We start from the raw sequence: 18816 nt of genomic DNA, 5'->3' as shown, positions 1-18816 counted from the left end.
TCTTGGATTTCCACATCAGAGTCAAGAAAGGAATAACTTAGGTCAAAATGTTCTCAATAGAAGTGTGTAGAGGACAACTTTCAAGATTTTGTTTTTTTGGGACTGAGTTTTTCTGTGTGGAATAGACTTGGCTGTCCTGTACTCAACTTTGCAGACTAGACTGGCCTCAAATTTATAGAAATCTGCCTGCCTATGCCTTCTGAGTGCTGGGTCCAAAGATGTGTGACACCGGGCCTGGTTGCTTTTGTTTGTTTGTTCTGTTTTAAGTCATTTTTTTTGTTGTTGTTCTTTTAGATGGCCTAGAATTTGAGATCTTCCTGCCTTAGTTTCCTTAGTGTTGGGATCATAGGCTTCATATTACCATGCCGTGGTTTCGATACTATTTTGCTGTAAATCTCTGGTTTAAGGGTTGGGGCAGCACTCTAAATCAACAACCAACCCCACAACTCATTGGTGAGGTGCTGAGGATGTTTTATTTAACACTCTGGTTTTTCTAGTCTCTATCTAGGAACGCTTAGCCTGACTTTGAACCATCTGTGACTTGGTTTTCCTAGTTGTGACAAAAAGATGTCAGAGATTTGAAAATCATTGTTCCTAGATTGACTTCATTTTCCATTTCAATGATTCAGTCCCAGTAAAAATTTGCTCTCTACAGTTTTGTAAAACATCAGAAATTAAGATGTGATCATACTTCGTTAACTTGAAATTTAAGGAAGAAGTTTAAGTTAAATGTATTTTAAATATTTAATATTAGCATGTTACAATATTTAGCTAGAATTGAGTGTGATTTATATTTTTCCTTTGTATTTATAAAGAATTTTAGGTTGTAACAACTTTGACTATATTACATATCTGACATTTTTTTTCCTTTTTTTTTTTTTTTTTTTTTTTTTTTTTTTTGTGGTGGGGCTCAAACCCAGGGCCTTGCGCTTGTAGGCAAGTGCTCTACCGCTGAACTAAATCCCCAACCCCCATATCTGACATTTTTGTATATAGTAATTGTCAGTAATAATGAGGGCATCACAAATACTGTCAGGTTTGCTCATACAGATTTACTTTTATTTTTTTTTTACTTCTTTATTTTTAATCAAACATACAATTCCTTGGTATGGATGTATCCAAAATTGAGATCAGAATAAAAAGCAGTAATGTGCTCATGCCAAATCTTTTTAAGAGGGTCACTTACTAGGGAGAGTGGCTGAGTTATAAGAGCGCTGGTTGCACAAGGGAAGACTTCAGCTTGGGTCTCAGCACTCAGGTAATAACCCTGGCATGGTCTCTGGTGTGGCCCTATCCCAGCTCGTCCCCAGTTGGTGGGAGAGGAGATGGGTGCTCATTTGTCACCCACCTCCCTGAAAGAAGTGGAAGTTCTAAGTTCAGAGAGAGATCCTGTCTCAGAGAATAACAGTTAACACTTGGCATACATACCACAGACACACTCAGAATTAGAAAAGCTGTGTGTGTGTGTGTGTGTGTGTGTGTGTGTGTGTGTGTGTGTGTGTGTGTGTGTGTGTGATTATGAAAACAAAAGAACACATCATACAAATATTCTACCCCATAATGATGTGCTCAGTCCTGTATTTGATAGTTTTATAAAATGCATTTTTTTTTCTTTATAAATGTTCTTTTAAATCTTGGAATTTTGTAGAGTAGCTGCCATTCTTTAATATACTTCTAGGATAGATAGGCAGGCTTGCTGATTTACTGGTTAATTGTAAGGAATCATGAACAGCTAAATGGAAGTTTAGTGATAAGAACCCAGCAATCAGACTTTCTGTGTCTTACTAGCACTTGAGTGTGCTCCTCAGTACATAAGTTCTACCCAGCAAGAGACTGAGTAATTAATAGTCAGCTGACTGACTGTGCCTGCCAGGATTAGTCAAGCCAGTCTTCCAGATAAGGATTACACAGATTCACACACAGAAACAGAACTGTCAGAATTGTGATGTTTTCTGTTTTAATCCCAGTAGTTGAAACTTTAAAAATGGCCTGCGGAAGTACAGTCAGGAGGATCAGGAATTCAGGTCAATGCCGTTCCTGATATAAATAGTTCAAGGCCAACCTGAGCTATTTGGGACCCTGTCAGAAAACAAAGCAAACAACAACAAAATAATATAATGTAAAATTCCTTTTTTGTTGTTTTTGTAAGATAGGTTTACTAGATGAACTGAGTGTGTTTACTTTTCAGATAAACACTTGTAATACATTGTACTTTATCTTTTTAACAGTTGGTGGTCCTGAACCTCCTTATTTTTAAAATTTTAATTTAAAAATTAATATTTAAAATTTTAAGTAATTGTAGTTCTTCAGAACAGTTCCTAACTTTGATGAACAGTGTTGGCACATATTATACATACATTAATGCAGTTTCCTTGTAAGAAGCATTTTTTAAATTTTTTTAAAATTACAGTCACTTATTTGTTAAGGTAGATCTCCCAAGAAGTTGTTACTCAAGCTTTCAGCCTTCATTTTAAGTAATAACCTCTGTCTACACTTTTCTTTTGAAGTGCGGTTTCTTTTCCTCGTTTCAGTAATAACATTTTGGTTGAGTTCAATTAAATTTTATCTTTACATCTTTAATGTCAAAATCTTGTGGGATGGATTGATAAAGGAATGCTTTTGCTCCTAAGGTATATTCAAGAGCAAATGACCAAGAACCATGTGGATGGTGGCTGGCTAAAGTTCGGATGATGAAAGGCGAGGTAAGTGACTATTTTCCAAGGAAACACCTTAACTCTGGGTTGCTGTGACTGTCATCTTCAATATAGTTAATCAGTTGTTACACATTCACTGTACTGTTAATTTCAATTTTGTCTTTTTATTGCCAAACACCAAGGATTCTTTGTAGAGGTATTCCTCAAGGATATTTGACTATCAAGGTTCATGCTTGTAAACATTTATAATCTGGCGTATAATGATGTTGATAAAGGTATGCTTAGTGTTTGGACATAGAGGGGGTTCTAGAATATCATTAAAAGGTCAGTATTTTCGTTCACACGAGCTTTTAAAAGAATTTTGTCTTTTAGTTTTATGTCATTGAATATGCTGCTTGTGATGCCACTTACAATGAAATAGTCACATTTGAACGACTTCGGCCTGTCAATCAAAATAAAACTGTCAAAAAAAATACCTTCTTTAAGTGCACAGTGGATGTTCCTGAGGATTTGAGAGAAGCGTAAGTAATTTTATTGAATTGTTTATAAGCTGAGATCTTTCAGTCTACAAAATATCATTCTTCAACCAACCAAAACCATATATAAGTAAATAAGGGGCTGAGAGACAGCTCAGCAGATGAGAGTGCAAACTAATCTATAGGACTAGTGTTCAAATCCCAACACTAAAATTGGGTAACTCAGCCTCCAGCGCTTCTTTTACCTCTGGTTGGCACTTGCATTCACCTGTGTATAACTACCACAAAAGACATTAATTAGAAATAATAAAGTAAGGGGTTGGGGATTTAGCTCAGTGGTAGAGCGCTTGCCTAGGAAGCGCAAGGCCCTGGGTTCGGTCCCCAGCTCCAGAAAAAAAGATCAAAAAAAAAAAAAGAAATAATAAAGTAAGCGTTAAAAAAAAATCTTTGAAATTCTAGTGGGAATTTCAACCTGAGGTTGCATTATGCTCTTCCTAAAGTTAATCCATTACTGAAGTCTTGCATCCAAATTAATTTCTCTTTAGGTGTGCTAATGAAAATGCCCATAAAGATTTCAAGAAAGCAGTAGGAGCGTGCAGAATTTTCTATCATCCTGAAACTACCCAGCTAATGATACTGGTAAGATAAGACCATATTTTAAGTTAGTTAATGACAAGCCTTATTATTAGGTATTTCTCAAGCTTTGAGTATAATGGATTTACTTTTAGTAATAGTTCTCGTTTGTTTTTAAGTTATGGCTGACTTTTTGATAACTCCCCCCGAAGCATACCCCCACCCCCAAGTCACAGTCCTCTGGTGTCAGCCTTTCATGTTTTGAAAGTAAAGGTGGGGGTTACCATGCCTGGCTCATAGGACACTTAATGCTTCATAACATCTTGAGATTCTTAATGTGTACAATCTTTTTATTTTTCCCTGCTAACACACACACATTCTGAACAGCAGATAGATGTAAGTTTAGGGGACTGAAAAGGAAAGTAAGATTACTTATGAGAGAGAATTTAGGATGAAAAGTAAGCCACAGGTTGGAATTAAGAATGGCTTCATTTAAATTATTTTCATTTTGGAAATGAATAATTGGAAAAATAATTAAGTTTTTGAGTGATTAACGTGTTCGTTTATAGTCGGCCAGTGAAGCAACTGTGAAGAGAGTAAATATCTTAAGTGATATGCATTTGCGAAGTATTCGGACGAAGTTGATGCTTATGTCCAGAAATGAAGAGGCCACTAAGCATTTAGAAGTAAGTTGGTTTGCTTTTGTGTCTCATATGCTTTCCGGGGTCTCAAACTACATGACTTGTAACAGAAAGCCACCTAGGACTCAGGTATTATGGCTAATACCTAAGAGTCCTTAAGAAAACTAATTTTCTGTTTTACTTTTATCAAACATAGCATTTTGTTGTGCTAAGTGCTGCTTAGCTTTCTTTTGGGGGTTTAGAAGATAGTGCCAAAGAGCTTTAGAAATGAGTAACTAGGCATACCCAGAAGAACTGCTTTTCTTTATTCTGGCTTTAATCTGATTTTTACTACTCTGTCACCTGTCAAATGTGACCTTAGTTTATGGTAGCAATTGTTATGTAAGTGGGAAGAGGATTGAAGATGGAAACCTTAGAGCATACTTTACATAGGCCAGCACTGCTGCCTTGTCTCTTCTTGGGCTCTATTTCCTCCTGCTGTCTGCTGCCACCCTGTGATGATACCCGGCTGTACCCGGCTGGCTCAGTAAGTGTGCATACACACTTGACCTTGGAGAAATTGAGGTGTTTTTATAACTCAGATTTGTGACCGCCCTTACTTACGTGTTCTAATCAGTATATGTGTTTTGAAGCAGTCATCTGAGATGGTGAATTGCTGGTATCTAATTCATGGAAATAATTTTAAAATTAGTTTCCAGTGGCTAGAATTATGTAGACTGGAATTATTTTTCTTCAATTTTATGAGTTTCCTTTATTCTGTAAGAGATTCTTTGCTGACTTTGTTAAACTTAGTCTTTTGTTTTGTCTTGAATTTAAACATAAATATAATATACTCAAAATCGACTCTCTCTATATATAGCTCATTATGCTAACATATTTAGCATTCTTGGTCAGTCTCTAGAACTTGCCATGTTAAAGACTGAAACTCTTGAACAGCAACTTCCTATTTCCTCCTCCCCTCAGACCCCACAGCTACTTTAAACTATTGTTTGTTTTCTTTGAGACTGGCACGTAATGCATGATTATCCTGTCACCAGGCCCAATAACAATTTTCATGCTTTAATTAAAAAATTTTTCGCAAATACTGAGATACATCCCAGTACCTTGCTTATACTAGGCAAGCTATCAGCATATTGGGTTTTTGCTTTTTTTTTTTTTTAATATAAACTGATAACTGGTTCCATCTGTAATTTAGGTCAGTATTTTCTGACTGACTTCTCTTAGGACAGTAATGTCACGTCGCCTTTGCCACTTCCCTCTAAGTTTCGTGTTGCAATGTGTGAGTAGCCCACATTTTGTTCACTTGTTTATTAGTTGGTTGACATGGATTTTCCCTCCACGTCTTGATTATTTTGAATGATGGTGAGCATCAGTTTGTCTTTTAAAGTTTTACAAAAGAAAAATCCTAACTTCTCTCTTTTCACTAGTGCACAAAACAGCTTGCAGCAGCTTTTCATGAAGAATTTGTTGTGAGAGAAGATCTAATGGGCCTGGCAATAGGAACGCATGGTAGTAACATACAGCAAGCTAGGAAGGTCCCTGGAGTTACTGCCATTGAGTTAGATGAAGATACTGGAACGTTTAGAATCTACGGAGAGGTAAATTGTCTTGCTTCTTGCCTTGGGTCACTTAATTTGGCATATTAGCAGTCTGTTCCATCATTTATTTTTCTGTAATTTCATTTTTCAGTTTCAAGATACGAATTCACTTAACATGATGTTTATTTCTGAAATCTTGAGAAATAGCCAGTGTAACTTCATGAAAAGGAAAGGCTTTGAACTATACTGCTTTCAGTCCTGTGTCTATAGTGTAAGCTTGGAAATTTAGGAAACTTTCTGTTGTAAAGTGATGATGGTGTTTAGCTTATAGTTATGAAGCTTTATCTTTAAACTGTTTTAGGAGCAAGAAATGAAAACAGTCATCCACAATATAAAAATTGAAATAATCTTTATAAGCAAAGCAACTTTGTTTTATGCACAGGATCTTGCTATGTAGAACAGGCTAGCCTCACATGAGGAAAAGGTGTTATTTTTCCCCTCCTGAGCTCAGGGTGCAGGACTGTGCTGCTGTGCTGCCATGTTCAGCTTAACACTTTTTAATCTTTTGTGTTTTGTGGGGCTGGGAATAGAAAGCCCAGGGCTTTTGCACAGAACAGGCAAGCGCTTCTCACCTGAACTTTCAGTAGACTGAGGAGAACCTTGTGTCATAGCATTACAATTGAGAATTTCCTCTCTTTTCATATATTATGGGTTTGGGGCTATTCTAAAATGTTAACAGTTTGTGTTTGTCTTTCCACTGTCCAGAGTGCTGAGGCTGTAAAGAAAGCAAGAGGTTTCTTGGAATTTGTGGAAGATTTTATTCAAGTTCCCAGGAATCTTGTTGGTAGGTACTTGTATAAAAGTTAAATGTAAATGTTATAAATGTAAGTTAATTTATTTAATTGGATCTTAGCTTTATAATTTGTTTACCTTAATGTGATATGAATTGTTTAGAAAGCCAACTGTTGTTTTTTTGGGAAAGCATTTTGCGTGACTGTTACTTCTATGTCTTTGCACCTAGAAAGTAAGATGTATTTGTTCTGTGCCATTAATAAGACCCATAATTCATGCAATGATTTGTTGTTAGAGGTTTTCTTATGTCTTGTCATCCTTTGAGCACTTTACTATTTTCTCTTTAATGTCTGTATTTTATTTATAAGCCCACCAAAATTGTGATGGTGAAGGACTAATAGTGTCTATGATAATTTTTTCTTTTGTTTAGAGTGGAAATAAAAGTAAATCTGGGCCAATAATAGAGTAATAAACTTCTTTCTACATAGTAGGCCATGAGTAAATAATGGGTTGTGGTAAAAGCATAGAATAAGGTAAAGAGTCTTAGGGAGGAGAAAGGATGGTAGGAGAGAAACTCACACTGTTTATTTACCTCCATCAGTGATAATTACGGTATTCAGGAGGTATAAGTTGACAGTTTCGAGTTTGTGGTGGTTAAACTGACTTTTAGGTATGTTAATTAATGAAGCTGCTGTTGATGTGCCCTCTGTCTTTGTTTTTGTGTCTTTGAGAAGCTGAGGATCATATCATACCCAGAGCCTCATGTGTGTAGCAAGTGCTGTACTATTGTATAGTGCCATGCCTCTTTGTCCTTTTTTTTGTGCTAATTGATGGACATAGGAAGGCTTTGGATATATGTTAAGTACTTAGTAATTCTCCAAAATAGTAAATGTAAAATTAAATGTTAACAGTAAGGTGGAATTTGCTAGTAAGTCATTCGGTTTTGTTTCCTTTGTTTCCTTGGTTTTTTGACCCTAGGGAATTTCTTTGAGCCCATTGGGTTCCATTTAGAAGGTAATTCACTGTCTATCCATGTAGTGTTTCTCATTTCCTGTAAAATAAAATTGGAAAACACTTCTCTTCTTAAAGATTCTTGTTTCAACACTTAAGGGGTGGTGTAGGGTTGTAGGTATGTGGCTCGGTGGTAAAGAGCTTGTTTCCCAACCTGAGCTCTGTCCTCTGGACTTGTTGTATACAAAGCCTGTTGCAGCAGAGTACAACTGCAAGCCTGGTATTGTAGGAAGGCAGATCCTGCTATTTTAATAATGGCTGTCCAGCTAGTCAGGCTGGGAATCAGTGGATTCTAGGTTAAGAGAGAGAGAGAGCTTGTCTCAACTCAATAAATAAACAATAAAAAAGGCAAGGACAGATAAAGAAAAATACCCAGAGTTACCTTTGGCTTCCACTTGGGTGAGTTCACACATAGGAAAAATGGTTAATAGCAGAAAAACTTGGTTTCTTGTAATTCAGTTAACAGTTACATAGAAGGATGTAGAAGGCTTTTTGGTTCATTTAAGAAGCTATGATATATTGCCAGTTAATACAAACTCTACTAGTTTTTGGTGTGCCATTGTTCACTGTATAATGCTTTATGAGATGGATTAAGATTATTGTTGGAAAAAACTGCTTTTGAATTTTTAAAAATTGAGTGTATTATTTGTTTGAGCACACTCACGGAATGGATCTCTGTCTGGGAAAGGTGGGAGAACTACCTCATACATCTGTATGAGTATTGGGATTAAATTCAGGTTGCCAGGCTTGGATGGCAAGTGTTTTTTACAAACTGCGACTACTTGCTGCCCTGTCATACATAATTTTACTATCCTGCTTTTTCTTTCTTTTTCTCCTCTTCTAATACTAGGGTTTGCACCCAGGGCCTTGCCCACACTAGGTAGGTCTTCGGCCACTGAACCTACTCCAGCCACAAGAGCTGCTTTTGAAAATGTTTGTTGTGCTCTTTAAGTCAATTATTCACATGGATGAAGTGCTAAAGTTTTGGTAGCTATTCTATAGAACATTACTTAATTGAGGCTTCCGCATTTGTTTACAAAAAAAAAAAAAGGTTTGATAGTATTTTTGTGAAAAGGAAATCAAGTTTTGTCCAGCTTAATTCTACAAAGACAAACTTTGGCTGTTCAGGAGTTTGGATTAATAATGAATAAAACCCCCTGATAGTTCAGAAATAAGGAAAGGATATATTTGTAGTTCTGGTTCTTTATCTAGTTATCAATGCAAAGAGGGGAATCCATGCTATGTATCTTTTGTCTACTATCCTGTCTTGTTTGGCCTTTGTGATTTGAATTGCATATGTGCTGTTTAGAAAGCATGCATTAGCAGGAACAACTTCACAGTGCTGAAACTCTGGTGCTTCTGTTGCTTGTCATGTATAGTAATACCATTATTTTCCTCCAAAACATTTCATGGGTTAAGCAGTTTTTTGAAAAATACATGTTCTTAATCCAAATGAAAGAAAAGGAGAACTGAGGAGTAAGAGGGAATGAGGACCACTTGGTGGGTAAGTTCCAGAGAGGATGGGTTGCTTTCTATGTTTGAGGCATTCTAGTATTTGATCATTCCCACCTGTCCAAAATCAAAACAAACAGTATTTCTTGGACATTGATTTGAATGAAAATGGATCACAACCATTCACTTCTTAGAAGAAGCTGCCTTTAATCACTACTTTATTTTGTCCCTTCAACATTATACTCAATGCTCAATTTATACTACAGGTCTGCTTCAGTTTGTCAATATGCTCTGGAATTTAAACTGTGGAAATGATCATTTAAAATATTGAAGGTCTCTGGTGGGACTAAGTAAGACTTGAAGGTAGGTCCCCGCCAAGGACCCAGAAAGGGTGATGGATGCTTAACTCACCACTGGTGTAGTTCCAAGAAGCAAGTGAGCAAGATTCTGGGGGAAGGGCTTATGTCCCATCAACCTCATTTGTGTTCTGAAAAGACATTTGCTTATTTTTAGCAGGTAGGAGGATGAAGGTACTGCTTAAGTTTCCTTGTGTAATCTGTGAAGGTTGCTTTTGATGTGCTGCTCCTAGGGCTTTTCTGAGAAGACCCAGTCATGTGAACTCTGATGTCTGTTTTAACCTATCCAGTTGCTGCTCTTTAAATTGAGGCTTATTGATGGGCAAAGGGGTGTGAGATGAGAAATAAGAGATTGAAAAATACCATTAGAAAGAGTGTGTTTATGCTCTACCTCTTGGTTTACTGTTGTCACTATATGTAATGGAAACTGTTCTTTCAAGCACATGACAGACTATTTCCTTTCAACTGAAATTGTAGCTTTTCTGAAAATGACTTAGTTAAAAAACAAAAAGCTGTGATGTGGATTTGGCAATATACAACTTAGTAAGGATATTGCTGTTACTTATATCCCAAGAGTGTACCAGATACTTGAGTTAAACATTGATTCTTTGGGTTAATCTTTATAATAGGGAAAGAGCACCTCCATGTTACCTTTGGAGTTTTTCTTTTAAGTATTGTATATTTAATATCTGCTGTTTGAGCGACTTAACAGGTCAAGTATGAAGGTATGAATTTTGTATCATTTTACAGTATGTCATTCTTAGCAAGACAGTAAGGCTGTACATGCTATTTGAACTTATGTAAATGTATGAAGTACTTAAAAACTTGTACTATTTTTGCTTATAAGAATATACGTGTATGGATATGTGTATACATATGAATGAGATGAATGAAGTGATGTGGCCAATAGCAATTAAAATTGCTTTCTCTTATGTTTCATGGGCAGGGGATGGAAATGGATTGGAGTTTATATTTTAAAGTATTAGACGTGGCTCTAATGTTTAAAAATGTTTAGGCATGGGAATTCTCTTGCTTGTGAATTGCATTGATCTACCGAAGTCAGTAGTAGCCTTTAGACATATATATTCCAGTTAAAATTTCAGACAAGAGTCTTTGGGTGAGGTTATGGTGGTTACCATTTGATAGGAAAGTAATAAATAATCTAGGTTGGTATATAAGATGGATAAGAAACCAGCTTTAACTTATTTGTTTTCTTTTACTAAAGGAAAAGTTATTGGAAAAAATGGCAAAGTTATTCAAGAAATAGTGGATAAATCTGGTGTGGTTCGAGTAAGAATTGAAGGAGACAATGAAAATAAACTACCTAGAGAAGATGTGAGTGTTTAATGCAATTTATTTGCTTATTTTATTTAAGCATTATAGTTTCCAATACTGTGGATATTCTTGTTTTTGAAAATTCTATTTCTTTGGACTATTTTACATACTAAAAACAAATCATCTTTCAGTTTTGTGAACTGTATGGCTTCTTAGTTGGTCTGTCAGTACTTAAGCCAGCTCTTATAAAAGTTTCGGTTAAAATTTTTTTTCTTTTTGGGTCCGCCCTCCTTTTTTTCTGTGCATGAGTATTCTGCTTGCATGCATATATGTGTACCATGTGCATGTCCTGTACTCGTGGAAGTTGTAGGCACTGGATCCCATGATATTGGAGTTATTAATGGCTGTTAGCTGTTTGACTTTGCTGGGAACCAAACCCAGGTCCTTTGCAAGGAAAAAAATGCTCGTAACCACTGAGCTATCAAGCTTCATCTTAGATCATTTTTATTCTTTGAGTATAAAGCTGTAAAATTTGATGTCCAGAATTCTTGATCAATTCTTGATTCTTCTTGGGTTTTTTGTAACATCTAAAAGTATTGAACATTCCTTGATTGACATGCATTATTTCATGCTGCTATTCTGTTCTGTCCTTTCTGAAACTGCTTTCTCTGTCCCTTTTCATGTTGTTATTAACCGCTTAAACATTAAGATGTCTAAATCTGTGGGTTTAGTGGTCAGCTTGATAGAGCTGACTTGAGACTTTAAAATAAGCCAAGAGTTGTCCATAAATTGTCAACCAGAATTGGCCACTATACAACGTCCTTCAGTTTTGCATAGTATAGAACTGTTAGGAGAACTTGCTAAATAACTCTTGTCAATGTTTTAAAACAGAAAAGTTGTAGACATTTAACTCAGATCAGTGTCTTGACACCAAGTATTGGGAGTCCTGAGATGCCTATGGTAGATAGCACTTCTGTACTTCTTTGTATTAGAAAACTAGGTTGAGGTACACTTAAGAAGGAACTTAGTAGGTGATTGTACATTCATTTCCCTTTATCACACTGTTAATGTGTTATATCATGTAACTTGTACTTGCTCTGTGTGGTTTTTAGGATTTCTGATAAAGATTAAAAACTAATGGTGCCCAAACTTTATAATCTTCATATTTCTCATATACACAGTATCCAGCAATATAAAATCTGATCTGAAGGCTATGATAGTTATATACAACTCACATTGTTACAATAGCTCACATACAACTTTTTTTTTTTAAAGATTTATTTATTTATTACATATAAGTACACTGTAGCTGTCTTCAGATACACCAGAAGAGGGCATCAGATCTCTTTACAGATGGTTGTGAGCCACCATGTGGTTGCTGGGAATTGAACTCATGACCTCTGGAAGAGCAGTCGGGTGCTCTTAACCGCTGAGCCATCTCTCCAGCCCACATACAACTTTTTAAATTGGCATTCAAAACTAGTCTTCTTGACTTGTCCTCACTAGCTTTTCAGTATTCCCATTTCAGTGCAAGATTATATTATTCTTGGTTGGTTCTCCTTGATTTAAAAAAAAAAAAAAAAAAAGAACCAAAAAACTTATTATAATGCCTTCTCTGTAGCTTGGGCTGTTATTGCTGTTGCTGGGCCAGGGTTAAGAAGCATAAAAACATTACATAGGGTTGCAGTTGAATATTCGATGAGTAAGGAGATTGGCTATGTAAGACAGGTAGGGGTAAGACTGCTCCTTTCTGTCAACACAAGCTGCTTGGTTTCATTGTTACTACTGAGTGGGAGTGCCTACCTCATATGCTACTCTAATGTGTAGAGTTTTTTCATACGAATTTTTTTGTGGGGTCAAGGCAAGTGACATGGTTCAGTATAAAAGTAGATACAGACATACCAGCAAGTTTTGTGTTCCCTGTCTGTTTGCTATTTTCTTAGTACACTGTCAAAACTTTATTCTTGTTTTATATCTTCATAGTTGAAATTTCAGTTAGTGGAGCTGTGCTGGATCCTTAGTAAGTGTCCTGGTGTTTGTCTATATTTAACCTGCTATATCTAAATAAGGCACCTGTTAGAAATTACTTTGAAAACATATTCATATTTATAACCAAAAGGTATTGAGCTAGTCTATTTAAAAAACTTCGGAGATATTTTCTGAGAGGAGAAATGGAAACTGGCAGGGAGTTTAAGTTGATTTTTTTTCTCAGATAGTAGAAAGCTGAAATGTTCATAAGGCAAAAAATCTTGGTTTTGCTTTTTTAAAATTATTTTGTGTGCATGTCTGTATGTGTGCCTTGTGTCCTTGGAGATCAGAAGAAAGCATCAGGTCCCTTGAAACTTTGAGTTAAATATGGTTTTAAACCACCATTTGGGCCCTGGGATCTGAACTTGAGGCCACTGCAAGAGCAACAAGTACTCTTAACAGTTGGGCTATCTCTCTATCCCCTTTTGGCTCTACATTTTAAAGGCGCCTTGTTCTGAAGTTTAACCAAATAAGCAACAGTTTATTTAGCAGATTATTGTTCGGTGTTTATTTTTGTGCCTGGGTATCTGCTCTTCAGTGATTTCATTATTAATATTGTATAAATAATAGTGCTCTGGGGGGATCTGGAGAGATGGCTCAGTGGTTAAGGACACTGACTCTCTTTAAGAGGTCCTGAGTTTAATTCCCAGCAACCACATGGTGACTTGTAACTGTCTGTAATGGGCTCTGATGCCCTCTTCTGGTGTGTATGAACATAACTACAGTGTACTCATATAAATGAAATAAAAGGATTGAAATGATGATGAGGTGGATGATGATGATTCTCTGTAGTCAGCATATCTTTACTTTTTCCCATTTGTGTATGTGTGTATATGTGTTTGTGTACATACATGGCATGTAGGCACATGTATGTTTGCCATTGTGTATGGAGGTGAGGACAACTGCAGAAGCTGTTTTCTGTTCTCTGAATTCCGGCTTTCAGGGATCAAATTCACCTAGGTCATTGGATTTGGCGGCAAGTGCCCTTTCCCACTAAGCCGTATCACCAGTCCTGAGAATGTCTTTTGATGGTCAGAAATGTATAACCCTTAAGTCTTTTTGCTCTTTTTTTCCCCCTTTAGATACTGTTGTTTTATATTGAACTAATAATTCCCTTCCTTCAACTTTCAAGTGCTGTAATTACAGGCATGTGCCACCGTAACCCTTCTCAAGGTCCTCTCTGAGCACTTACTGCAATAACTTGCCTAATATATGTTTGGTTTTGCTTTGTTTTCTTTCTTTTCATTATTTCATTATTTTCTAGCTGTGCCTACTATGATAATTTTTCTAGTCTGAAAGAGTATTTTGAGTATTTTGCTTAAAAAGTGGTTTGTATTCTTGTGACATTACATTGATTAAAATTCAGAAAACTAGCACAAACTGATACTTTTTTTTTTTTTTTAGCAAACTGAAATGTAAATTTTAGTACAAATAAGACATTGAAAAATCTCTAAAAAAAATTGAGGAACTTATGTTTTCTTACAGGGAATGGTTCCATTTGTATTTGTTGGCACTAAAGAAAGTATTGGAAATGTGCAAGTTCTTCTAGAGTATCACATCGCTTACTTAAAGGTATGGGCACAGCTCACTTTGTCATGTATCATTCTGCATTTTCTCTGTCAATGTTGTATACCTAATATAAACAAGGTGTCTGCAGGTTGAACGTTCTTGTTTGTTATGGTAATGTTTTTGGGTAATTAAATATTTTAATTAAGTTTTGCCCTGTTTTTGTTAAGAGTAACATGTTCTTTGCCCTTAACACTTTTGCAAGGGGTGGTAGAATCTTTACCCCCCTACCCCCAAAGACTTCACGTTTGAAGACTTCAAACTCTTCACGTTTGAAGAGTTCATTGTTTACAATAATTATGTGCTCTACTAGGGCCATTTTGTTTCTGTTTTTGAGTTTTAGCCATCTACACAGGTGAAATTGGGTTTCTTTGATAACCCTGGTATTGTGTGAGCTAGCGTCCTTGCCCCAGTATACTGCATTCCATCAATTTTGAGGGAAGGGTGAGTTGCTGAAGATGCAAACCAGAGCCAAGGGCACGGTAAACAAAACAGGCATCAGTTTCTGTGTTCTATCCTCAGCCCCCATTTGTTAATTTCGGTTGAAACATAATACACAAGGATTATAGAAAAAAGCTATCAGTAAGCGTCAGTTTTTTGTTTTTCTCTTCTTTTTTTGTTGTTCATAGTTACAGTAATAATCCTAACCTGCTCTCTATTCATAGTATACTTTCCTTGTATTCTGATATTATTCTTGTACAAGCAATTTGAAAGCACATTTGATAACACCATTCAATTTCTTGGAATTTTATCAATCCTGGCCTTGTAAGCAAATGCTTTTTTATCTTCTGTAGTCCCAGCAGATAACTCTTTAGATTAGATACCTTCACTGTTGTAGGACCTCAGTTTCTAAATGATCAGATCAGGTTGTCTATCTCAGTCATAAATGAAAATGTTGCTTGTGAAATAGCTTGTTAATAATACCTTTAATAGAATATTTAACTCCCTGTTTAAAGAGACAGTATTTGGCCAGTGGGCTGACTCCGTGCATTAAAGTTTTTGCAGCTAAGCTTACATACATACATAAAACTCACATTGTAGGAGAGAATCAACTACTTCAAGTTACAGTTAGATCTCCACAGGTGCATGATGGTATATATAAACTTATATGCGCATGTATACACATGCACTCAAAAGCAAAAAAAGGACAGTATTTGGTAATATTAGATAACAATAACAGATAAGTTACTGCAGTAGAACAGTTACTTGAAAGAATTATACTGTTTGCTTATAGCAAAAAGCTTTCAGTGTTTCTTAAGTTGACCCCCAAATGACCTCGTGAATACAATTCTGCTTTATGAGATGATTTCAAAAGATCACAGTTTGTTTCTTTGGTATATACTCTACAGTTCTAGCTCTAGGCCAAAACATGTCAAACCTGTATAGGATGTGGGCTGGGGAAGATGGGTCAAGTGGGTCTCACACTGTCTGACACATATGTACCCATAGGTGCATTCACGAATGCACATAGACACACACAGTGCATAAAACAGAGTCTTTGTTTTGATTGTAGGAAGTGGAACAACTAAGAATGGAACGCCTGCAGATCGATGAACAGCTGCGACAGATTGGTATGGGTTTCAGACCTTCTTCCACCAGAGGGCCTGAAAAAGAGAAAGGATATGCCACTGATGAAAGTACCGTCTCTTCTGTACAAGGTTCTAGGTCTTATAGTGGAAGAGGCAGAGGTCGTCGGGGCCCTAATTACACCTCCGGTTATGGTAAAAAGAACATTGTTTTATTTCTGTAATAGTTTGTGTAGTAGTGATTCTAGTTTAGACGCTGCATACATTTTGGGTGAAAGGTAGTTGTGAGGTGTATGTCCCATTGATGTGACATACTAGCAACAGTGAAAGGTGTATAGTTTACAAATAGTTACACAACACATGATTTTTAATTATGGTTATGGTAGATTATAATAAGTATGTATAAAGAGTGAATGGAAATATAGCTTGTGTTCCAACTGATGTGGTTTCATACATTTCCTGTAGAATCCTAGTGTACTTACTGCTATCTGTAAGATGAGCACAAACGAAAAAATAGAAATAGAAAAAATCACTAGACCAGTGTTGCATATAATAAACCTTCAGCAGCTTTGAAATAGACTTTGCCTATTTGGCTGGTTTGAGTGTTTTAGTGCCTTGTATGCAACCATTTTGTCTAGTAACATTTCTTGAAAATGAAGGCTTAGCTTAAAAAGATCGTTAATCTTCTGTCATGAGCATTTTTATAAGCTATATTTTTACTTGGAAGCTGGGGCCTAGGGTAGGAACAGATCAGTGGATCCTATGGTAGTCAACAATTCTCTAATCATAAATTCTCATTTATTCTTGTTTAGCTTTGGAGTTGTTCCATCTTTCTCCATTTGGACTTGGATATTAGCTGTGACCTGATCTCCTGCCCATCCCTCTTCATTTGCCTTTTCTGTTCTTTTCCTTTCTCCTCCCTATGTCATCTTGTTTTGAGAAAATACTTGTGAACCTAGACCAAAGTAGGAAGCATTTACAGAAAGTAGAGGTGAATTGAGGTTTGCACCATGCAGGTTCAGATCTAGACTTCTTTTTAACTAAGGAATCTAATGATGTAGTACACCGGTACTCTTTCACCTGTTGGTGCAGGTGGAAGGCTTAAGTATCCCTTCTCTCTAGTACTGCAACTTTATGTTCAAGTATTTCATTTCCTTGATGTATTTTTGTTTTCATAACATGGTATTGAAGTTTGCAAATAAAATTCCAATAAAGTCTAGAGTATTCAGTGTGTAAAAGACGAAGAATTGTAAGCTAATGCTGTATTTCCTAAAGTATATTTAATGCCAGTAATTAAATAGAAACCGGGTATATTTGCATTTTTTAAATCCTGAATTAACAATCAGATACGGCTTTTGTATAGCAAGAGGGAAAAGCCATTGAACAGATTGATTAGTGTCTGAGGCCTCTGCTTGTTGATAAAGGGAGGCACCCTGGTAAGGTGACTGAGGAGTAGATAAGGAATGTATGAAAAATGGCAAAGGTAATCATTTTAGAAAATGGTGTACAGATCCTTCAGTAGTGGCAGACAGGTTTGTGGAACTAGAAACCTTATGTTTTAGTAAAGGACTGACTTTTATTACAGCTGTTCTTGCGCACTTTCAAAAGGACTAGGCAGTAAAAACATTTTATAAGAAGTAGAGACTATAGACCATTTCTAAAGTATTACTAAATTTAGTTTGAATCTTAAAAGTTTATTACATCTTGGTTATAATAAAGCATTTTTTTAAAAGATTTATTTTTTTTATCATACCCACTGTAGCTGTCTTCAGACACACCAGAAGAGGGCATCAGATCTCATTACAGATGGTTGTGAGCCATCATGTGGTTGCTAGGGTTTGAACTCAGGACCTCTGGAAGAGCAGTCAGTGCTCTTAACCACTGAGCCATCTCTCCAGCCCATAATAAAGCATTTTTTCTTTTTTTTTTTTTCTTTTCTTTTTTTTCTTTTTTTAGGAGCTGGGGACTGAACCCAGGGCCTTGCGCTTGCTAGGCAAGTGCTCTACCACTGAGCTAAATCCCCAACCCCCATAATAAAGCATTTTTAATGTGCACTTTAATCATACAACCATTTAAATCGGTGGGAAGCATCTTGATCAGAGTGATAGACATTGTAGAGAAAAGCCTGATTTTGGGATTTAGCTAAAAGCACATTGTGATTGTGAGTATCATGGCTCATTTTTAAAAGCTTTTCTGGTATTTCTTTCCTTGTATCCTTCTTGTACAACAAGATTGAGATGTCGATATTGTTTTCAGCAAAACAATAATTACTGATAGCCTAGCCACCTAGAGGCATGACCAACACAGCTTTATTGACCATTGTTTTTGTACTGGGCTAGCCTCGTACACATCAGCTGGACTGCAGGAGTTTTGTTCTGTTTTGCCTTTTGGAGGTTTAATAGAACCTGCTTGCCTGACATTTTCAGGCTTATGACTGCCTGCCTCTAGTTTTAAAATGCCACTGATGTCACAGCCCTCATTCTGCTATCTCTATGACATGAGGTTTTAAAGACCCATGAACTAGTTTGGGCTCACCTAAGTATTTTAGGGCAGTCTTTTCATCTCATGGTGTATCCTTATACTTAACTTTTTTTGATCATAAAGCATGAATATTAGCCAGGTCATCAACAATGGTGTGTGTGTGTGTGTGTGTGTGTGTGTGTGTGTGTGTGTGTGTGTGTGTGTGTGTGTGTGTGTGTGTGTGTGAGAGAGAGAGAGAGAGAGAGAGAGAGAGAGAGAGAGAGATATTAGTCTGACAAAATACTGAATTTAGGTAGTTTAAAGACTAATTTCCTTGCTTTTATCCCTGGGTAAGATAAAATAGTAGACTTACTACATTTTAGTCCACTTTTGTTTCACTATTCCTTAGATAGTGACAGTACTAAAGTGTTTTTTTTCATTTGTACAAGTAATTGTTAAATGGGCACT

At 36.3% G+C, this 18816-nt stretch overlaps 1 protein-coding gene across 6 annotated transcripts in view; it reads left to right on the top strand.

Annotated features, from left to right (window-relative positions):
- The window catches only part of Fxr1 (FMR1 autosomal homolog 1), a 53245-nt gene that overhangs the window by 25181 nt on the left and 9248 nt on the right, over positions 1-18816 (top strand). For 3 of the 6 annotated variants that reach the window (XM_032898516.1, XM_032898514.1, XM_032898513.1), the window contains exons 4-13: positions 2631-2702; positions 3027-3175; positions 3676-3769; positions 4273-4389; positions 5772-5942; positions 6648-6726; positions 10719-10828; positions 14282-14368; positions 15876-15933; positions 16021-16083. In XM_032898516.1, the coding sequence (XP_032754407.1) occupies positions 2631-2702; positions 3027-3175; positions 3676-3769; positions 4273-4389; positions 5772-5942; positions 6648-6726; positions 10719-10828; positions 14282-14368; positions 15876-15933; positions 16021-16083 (1000 nt within the window). Of the gene's footprint in view, positions 1-2630; positions 2703-3026; positions 3176-3675; positions 3770-4272; positions 4390-5771; positions 5943-6647; positions 6727-10718; positions 10829-14281; positions 14369-15875; positions 16084-18816 lie in introns of all 6 variants that reach the window. The other 3 variants (XM_032898515.1, XM_032898511.1, XM_032898512.1) reach the window with 1 other exon arrangement.

Source organism: Rattus rattus, chromosome 3 (assembly GCF_011064425.1).
Source record: "Rattus rattus isolate New Zealand chromosome 3, Rrattus_CSIRO_v1, whole genome shotgun sequence".
Lineage (NCBI taxonomy): Eukaryota > Metazoa > Chordata > Mammalia > Rodentia > Muridae > Rattus > Rattus rattus.
Note: the sequence above shows the minus strand (reverse complement) of the source record. Positions and strands in the feature narration are given on the sequence as shown.